Here is a 7,967-nt window from a genome sequence, read left to right as displayed (position 1 = left end):
GATGGAGAGTGGATTTGGGGAATTGAATTAAAATTAAAACTAAAATTCAAACTAAACCCCAAAATCCCCACTCCCCCCCCCAAATCCACACTCCATCCCCCCAAATCCACTCTCCACCCTCCCAAACCCACACTCCGAGAAGGGAAACCCTCCAAGCTGCCTCTTCCACCACAACCCCTCTCCTTCCCACCCGACCCTGGGACCCTTTTTCCCGGACAACCCCCCCATTTTCCAGCCCCAGCCCCCTCCCCAGCCCCATCCCCTCGGGATCCAGGGCCGGCACCTTGATGATCTCCTCGTCGCCCTCGTTGGACTTGACGCATTCCGAGGCCAGCGAGTGCCCGTTGCTGGACCTGTTGGCCACCATGGCGAAGGCTTTTCCCACTGGCTGCAGGGGGGGGAATTTCCCAATCAGTCAAGCACCCCAAAATCGCGGGAGTTCCTCCCTGGAGCCGGAATTTCACCCACCTTCTGCTTGGCCTGCTCGCGCCGCTCGCCCGGCAGCTCATGGGGCAGCGTCAGCCGCAGCACCTTCACGCTCTCCTGCAACACAAATCAGGGTTTAGTCCCACCTTAGGCGCGGTTCCAGGCCTAACTTCGGCCTCCCCGCAGGTCATTTTCCCAGTTTTAAATTTAAAGCTTAAGTTTAAAGCGTAAATTGAATTTTTGGGGCTCCCTGGAAGTCTTGGCCCGGGTTGGTGTCGTCGCGGACGCAGGGACGAGGAGCTCACCTGGGATTAAGGGAGTGGGTCCTGCTGGGATTAAAGGAGTGGATATTGATGGGATTAAAGGGGTGGGTCCTGCTGGGATTAAACAAGCAAATCCTGCTGGGATTGAACAAGTAAATCCTGCTGGGATCAGAGTGAATATTGCTGGGAGTAAAGGAGTGGATTCTGATAGAATTAGACAAGCAAATCCTGCTGGGATCAGAGTGAATCCTGCTGGGAGTAAAGGAGTGGATCCTGTTGGAATTAGACAAGCAAATCCTGTTGGGATCAGAGTGAATATTGCTGGGATTTAAGGAGTGGATCCTGCTGGGATTAAAGGAGTGATCCAGGACAAGGATCCAACCCCTCGGGACTGGAGGATCCACTGAGCTGATCCAAGGCCAGGATCAGGACAGGGCTCGGAGCGACCTCCTCCCATGGAAGGTGTCCCTGGCAGGGGGGGTGGGACTGGGAGGGCTTTAAGGCCCTTCCAACCCATCCCATTCCATGATCCCACGATCCCAGGAGATGCTCCACACCCAGGGGAGTTTTGGGGCCCCCAGAGACACTTCTGGCACCCAAAAACACTACGGGGGGGGGGTCACCCAAAAACCTCAACATCCTTCTCCCGGATGGATCCTCGGGAAGGATCCCGAATCCCGGAGCTGCTCCGTGTCCCGCGGGCTCTCCAGAGGCAGCTCCACGGATGGATCCCTCCCCTGGGATGGATCCCTCCCCTGGGATCCCTCCCGGGCCACGCCCTGGGCCACGTCACCCTCCTCCCGAGGCCCTGGTGGGGTGTTCCCGCCTCCCGCTTCCAAAGGCTCTCTCCAAGTCCCAACAAGCCGAGTTTGTTTCCCAAATACTCCCTGTGTGATCTCCCACAAATCCTCGGGAATCCGCTCCCGTGGATCTCACGCCCACCCGGGGCCAGACCCCTCCAATCCCTCTGTTTGATCCCAGAAAATCTTCGCTCGGGATCCGCTCCCGCTCGCCGACGTCGATTGTTTAACCGGATGCTCCCGGGGGAGATTTTTCCTCCAGGGAATGTTTCCCAGGCAAAGTTTGGAAAATTCGGTCAAGGAGCCTCAGGAGCAGCTGGATTCGGCACAGCTCTGTGGGTTTGGGGGGGTTTTGGGGGGTGGATTTTGGGATTTGGGGGGGGTTTTAGGGAAGGCAAAGGGCTCAGGGCGGCACCGCTCGGCATCTCCCTGCTGCCGGAATCCAACGGGATTCAGGGAAAGGCCTCCCCCAAACATCCTCACTCCCAGCTTTGTTTACAAGCACTGGGATCCCACGGTTCATTCCCAATCCCATCATTCCTGATCCTGGCATTCCTGTTCATTCCCAATCCCATCCAACTGCCAAGGAATCCTCTCTCCCAGGGAACATTCACTTGGATAAGGAACAAGAGCCAAGTGATTTCCATCCCTGCAGCCAAAACTTCCACACATGGACACTTCCCATCCCAAAAAAACCACCATCACCACCCAACCTGCTCCTGGATAAACCCACCACGGAGCCCAGCACTAAACCAGCACTAAACCAGCGCTAAACCAGCGCTAAACCAGCGCTAAACCAGCGCTAAACCAGCGCTAAACCAGTGCTAAACCAGTGCTAAACCAGCCCTAAACCAGCCCCGGCACTTCCAAATCCCGGCTCAACCGAGCAGGAAACCAGCCCATGCAAATCCCAGCTCCATCAGGACACGAGTTTCCCTATTTTGAGGGACACCCTCTGGATCACCAGGGAAGAAATCCGGCTTTTTTTTTTTCCCAGGGAATGTTTTTTTAGGGAAGCTGAGGCAGGTGCAGGAGGCCAGGATGGAGCCAACCCCTTCCCGCCTCGGCTCCGGTGAGGAAGGATGGAGGAGAGGAGGAGAAACACTTCATTTGGGGATTTTTGGGGCTTTCCCAAAGTTTCAGTGGCTCCTCACCGGGGTGGTTTTAAGGGAAGTGGCTCCTCCGGGGCCAAGCCGGAGCTCCGGGGTCCCAAATCCCAAATCCCAGATCCACAGATCCTGCCCTGCTCCTGTCCCTCCTGCCTGGCCTTAAATCCAACACCCCCCTCCCGCTTCCAGCCCTGGAGCTGAGGGGAGGTGGATTTGGGGCCTCCTCCATGATTTTCCAGGGAAGCAGGAGGTTTTTCCAAGACAATGGAGAGCCCCACGCTGGGCTCCAGCTCGGAAAAAAAACCACCTTGGACAGAAAATCCTTCCTTAACCCCCCCCAGCTGTGCATCCCGGGAGTTATTCCAGCCTGGCCGTGTGTGTTTACAGCTTTTCCTTGGGAATTAACCGGGATGGGAAGAGTTTGGCCGGGTCTGGGCTGCAGGGAAGCTCCAGCAGTTGGAGGTTTTGGGGCAGGAAGCTCATTTGAGGAGACATTCCCAAAATCCCCGAGAGCCGAATCCCCGCGGAAACGAGGACAACCAGGAGGGGGATTTCAGGAATTCCGAAGCCAGTTTTAAAACATTTCGCCCTATTTTGCACCGTCCAACCCCTTCTGGAGGGAGGAGGCTCCTGGGAAGGGGGAACCACACGAATCCCAACCACATCCGAGGGCCCCGCGGCCGCCGATCCCGATGTTTTGCAACCCTCGGGAAGGTCCGTCCGTCTGTCTGTCCCGCCCGGGAACAGGCCTGACCTGAGCGGGGGGGGGGGGGGGGGTATCTGGGAGGATCAGCAGCCGGAATTTTGGGGATGGCCGGCGCTGGAGCCGCTTATCTGCCCCAACCCCATTAACCGACGAGCCCAACGCCGCGATCGCTCCTTATAAGGCTGGAAAAGCTGCCGGGAATGAGGAGACTCCTTGAGGAGACTCAGAGCTGAGTCACCCGCAGCCGGCACGGGGGAAAGAAAGGCGGCCCGACTCTCCTTTTTTTGGAGGGGGGACCCCTCCGGGCCCCCCAAAAGCCGAGATGAGCTGGGCTCTCCCGGGCAGCGCCGCCGGCTTCGCCCCATTCCCGGGAATCCGGGGCGCCAGGACGGCGCGGGGCCGGTTTTTGGGGCGCCGCCAGCCCCACCCAGGGCCCGTCCCGGCCGCGGACGGCGCCGGGGAAAACCCGAGGAGACGAGGAAGAGAAAAAAAAAAAAAATCGGGACGATTCGCTCAAATTCCAGGGGGGAGAAGCCGCTGCTCGTTGTTCCCATCGCCCCCCAACCCCTCCTTCCTTCCCGGGAGCCGCTCGAGGGGCGCGTTACCCCCCCCAAAAGCCACGTTTTTTGGGGGCGGCCCGGATGGCTCCGCGGCACCATGTGCCGGCCGGCATTCCCGGGATCCCTCGGGAAGCGATTTCCCGGGATCTGCGGGGGACGGTGGGAGCCCAGCGCCAACGCCGGGGGGTCCCTCGGGGGTCGCTCTGTGGATGGTGGGCGCGACCCCGACACCCCCCCGGGGGAAGGCGAGGCCGCAGAGCCCCTCGGGGACCCCCCAGAGCCCCCCGGGGACCCCCCGAAGCTCCGCGGGGCGAGAGGGGAGAGGGTCGGGCAGCGCTCCCCGGGGCCGGGGGGGGCGCGTCCCCCTCCCCACCGCGGGGTCCCGGGAGGGGTCGCGGCACACGGGGGGTCACGGGGAGGGGGTTCCGGGAAAGGGGGGGGGGTCCTCACCGGGCTCTCGCCGTGGGGCCGCACGTCCAGCACCGCGCACCAGCCCTTCAGCCCGTTCATGGCCCCGCCGAGACTGCCCGGGCGCGACCCACCGCCCGCCCGCCTAGAGGGGACACGCCCGCCCGCGGGGGACACGCCCACCCGCGGGGACACGCCCAGGGCCACGCCCAGCACAGGTACCCGCCTGGGAGGTGGCCACGCCCCAGGGTTGGGTCACGCCCACCCCGAGGTGGCCACGCCCGTCGCATCCCCAGGTGACAAAGGCGGGTCCGGGTGCGCCAAAGCCGAGAGGAAACGGTGCCAAAAACCGGGCTGAAACCGCGCCGAAACTGTGCCAAGGCAAAGTCTGGCAACGCCAAAGCTGTGCCCGGCTGTGCCAAAGCTGTGCCGAGCTCTGCCACGTCCTGATCAGCCAAACCCAGCCGTGCCAGAGCCACGTTTAGCCAGGCCCAGACGTGCCAAATTCTTCTCGAGCCGCGTCAAAGCTGTGCCAAAGCCCTGTCCTGCCGTTCCAAAGCTGTGCTGAGCCGTGGCAAAGCCGTGCCAGTGCTGTGCCAGCCATTCCAGAGCCGTGCCAAAGCTGTGCTGAGCCGGGTCAAAGCCGTGCCCGGCTGTGCCAGAGCCGTGCCAAGCCCAACCCAGACATACCAAAGCCACGCTGAGCCACGTCAAAGCTATGCCCAGCCGTGCCAAAGCCGTGCCAAGCTGTGCCAAGCCATGCTCAGAGGCACACCCAGCCATGCCAAAGCTGTGCCAACCCACCCCAAGCCCCTCCACACACACCTCCCCCCGTCCAGCCTCACCAAACCGAGCCGTGGGGGCCGTGGTGATGCCAACGCCGTGCCAAACCGCGCCGAGCCGTGCCAGGGTGCCCCAAACCGTGCCAGGGACCGGCCCCCTGCACCCAGGGGCCGTTTGGCACCGAGGGTCCGACCCAGCGTGCCCACCCGCGGGGTCGGTGGCCACATCCCTGCCCGTGTCCTCCGCCGCGCGGGGGTGACCAGGGAGTGTCACCTCCGTCCCTAATTGCCGCGGGTGGCCCGGGAGTGTCACCTCCGTCCCTAATTGCCGCATTCCCGCGGGATGAGCTCAGCTCGCCCCGGGCTCAGCCCGGGCCGGGGCCACGTTCCAGCCCCGTGCGGTCACCGGGGCCACGCTCCGGAGCCCCGGGGCCGGGACACGCCGGGGACACCCCGGCCCCGGGCCCGGCAGGGTTTGGGAAGCGGGATTCCCTGTGGGATGGAGGATGTGGCTCCTTCAGGGCCGGTAAAGTCAAGAACTTGGCAAACTCCAGCCCTGGGAGGGCTAAAACTGTGCCACCTCCTCCCTGTGGGCACCCCGGAGCCCTCCAGAGCTCTGTGGCACCCACAGGGACACTGAGGCAGGGGGGGACACCATGGGCTGACCTGGAGGGGTTTGGGAAACGGGATTCCCTGTGGGATGGAGGATGTGGCTCCTTCAGGGCTTGTAAAGTCCAGAATTTGGCAAATTCCAGCCCTGGGAGGGCTAAAACTGTGCCACCTCCTCCTGGTGGGCACCCCGGAGCCCCCCAAACCTCTGCAGTGCCCGGGAGGGAAACTGAGGCACAGAGGGGGTCAAGCAGCCACTGGGGACACCGTGGGCTGACCCAGAGGGGTTTGGGCAGCGGGATTGAGGATGGATTCCCTGTGGGATGGAGGATGTGGCTCCCTCACAGTCAGGGCCACGGTGGGAGTTGGCACTGCGGGTACCCCCCTGAGTCCCCCCCGAGCTCTGCAGCCCCCACGGGGGGAAACTGAGGCACGGGGGGACCCCGAGGCAGAGGGTGTGGCCCACAGGTGACCCCGGCCACACGAGCCGAGGGCAGGACCGAGGGCAGGACCGAGGGCAGGACCCGGAGGAGCCGAGGGCAGGACCGGTCGTGCCGGTCCTGCCAGAACCACAACGGGGCCGCTGCGGGCACGGCCCTGGGTGGGGGGGGGACACACGCGGTGACACGGGCAGCGCTGGAGGGGTGGCACCGGTGGCACCGTGCCCTTCCCCATCCCGGGTGGAATAGCACCGGGATTTTGGGAAGGGAAGCTGAGGCAGGTTTGGTGGGGTGGGGTGGGGTGGGGTGTCCCCCCCCACCCCGGGGTTTGGGGACGGTGCCAGCTCGGCCCCGCTCGAGGCCGCGAGGGGAACTGCGGGAAGAACCTGCCAATCAGCCGCTAATTAGCGACTGGCAGGGCTCCCGCGCTCGTTAATTAGCGATAACAAAGGTTTATCTCCAGGCCAGAGGCAGCGGAACACGCGACGTTCCCCCCGCCCCGGGCCCTAAAATGGGAGGGTTTATTTAAGACAGTGCTTGGAGGGGCAAGGAGGGGCTGCATAGAAAAATAACCCGGGGGGGTCCCCAGACACCCCCAAGGGACCCTGAACCCCCCCAGGCCACCGGGGGAAGGCGAGTGGGTCCCTCCCCTGGGGGACACCAGGCGTGGCCCAGCAGGTCCCCCCGGCCCCAAAACACACCCTGAGACCCGTGTGAAGACAAAGAGCTGAGAACATCGTCCAGGGGGGTCCCCAAGGGTTCCCAGAGGGTTCCCAGGGGGTTCCCAGGAGGTCCCCAGGAGTTTCCCAGGAGGTCCCCAGGAGGTTCCCAAGAGGTTCCCAAGAGGTCCCCAGGAGGTTCCCAGAGGGTTCCCAGGGGGTTCCCAGGAGGTTCCCACCCCTCCTTCCTTCATGTCCTCGGAAGAGTTTTTTTCCCTCGAGCAGCAGCAGCAGCAGCATCCAAAGGGGGAACTGGCCCCACTCGGGTGTGTCAGCAGGAGCTGGTCTGGAGGTTGGGCTCGTTGAGCAGGGAGGCGATGGAGGACGGGCCGTAGGCGCTGTCGAACTCCTCGTCCGAGCTCAGCTGCTCGTCCTGCAGCGACGAGTCGGCGGCGGCCGCGCGCGCGGCTTTGCGCCTGGGGGACACGGGAAACCCTTGTCACGGATCCAGGACCCCCTGCCGTGGATCCAGGACCCCCCTGGACCCCCAGGATTCCCTACCAGGCCTCCTTCTCCAGCGCCTTGACGCGGTTCTGCAGCTGCTCGTTGAGCTCGTGCTGCTCCTCCAGCTCCCGCTGCGCCTTCTTCCGCGCGCCCTCCAAGCGCTCGATCTCCTCCTCCGCCTCGTCCACCTGCCGCTTCAGGGCCTTCACCCTCAAGCTCAGCTGTGAATCCCGTGGGATTAGGGCCGGGAAGGGTCCCCCAGAGCCCCCCCCGGACGCCCCCGAAGGTCCCGTCCCCACCCAACCTGGTCCTTCTGGTTGCTGACGTTCTGCCGCTCGTCGTCGATCTGGATGGTGAGTTCCTTCACCTTCCTCTCCAGCTTGCGGTTGGAGGAGAGCAGGACGTTCTTCTCCCTGGGGAAGAGCCGCAGAGGGAATATTTGGCCCCCCCACCCAGGCAGGGAAGGCACCCCTAAAAGCTGGGAATATTCGTGGTACCTCTCCTCGGCCTGCAGCTGGTCCTGCAGCTCCTCCAGCCGCGCTTCCAGCTGGGACACGTTGCTGCTGGGCCGGTGCTGCCCCTCGGAACTGGCCAGGCGGTTCTTCAGCTCCTTGTTCTGCAAAATCCACCCCCAAAATTATATCCCTGTCACCCCCCACACTTCTGCAAAATCCCCTCCCCAAAATTTTATCCCTGTCACC

General features: G+C 63.3%; 2 protein-coding genes across 2 annotated transcripts in view; both read right to left on the bottom strand.

The window, feature by feature from the left end:
- Positions 1-190: 190 nt before the first annotated feature.
- Positions 191-4,374, bottom strand: LOC113940376 (tuftelin-like; the record flags this gene model as incomplete). The annotated part of the gene is made up of 3 exons (XM_027631513.1): positions 4,315-4,374; positions 469-543; positions 191-388 (listed from the first exon to the last, which is right to left on the bottom strand). Coding segments are annotated over exons 1-3 (333 nt in total), but the record flags the coding sequence as incomplete, so codon positions are not given.
- Positions 4,375-6,605: 2,231 nt separating this feature from the next.
- The window catches only part of CGN (cingulin), an 11,338-nt gene continuing 9,976 nt past the window's right edge, over positions 6,606-7,967 (bottom strand). The window contains exons 18-21 of the mRNA XM_027631514.1: positions 7,764-7,882; positions 7,571-7,679; positions 7,324-7,487; positions 6,606-7,238 (exon numbers count right to left, since the gene is read on the bottom strand). Coding sequence (XP_027487315.1) covers positions 7,094-7,238; positions 7,324-7,487; positions 7,571-7,679; positions 7,764-7,882 — 537 coding nt within the window. The 3' untranslated portion in view covers positions 6,606-7,093. The remainder of the gene's footprint in view (positions 7,239-7,323; positions 7,488-7,570; positions 7,680-7,763; positions 7,883-7,967) is intronic.

The sequence above is a fragment of the Corapipo altera genome, unplaced genomic scaffold, assembly GCF_003945725.1.
Source record: "Corapipo altera isolate COAL_440 unplaced genomic scaffold, ASM394572v1 221, whole genome shotgun sequence".
Classification (NCBI taxonomy): Eukaryota; Metazoa; Chordata; class Aves; order Passeriformes; family Pipridae; genus Corapipo; species Corapipo altera.
Note: the sequence above shows the minus strand (reverse complement) of the source record. Positions and strands in the feature narration are given on the sequence as shown.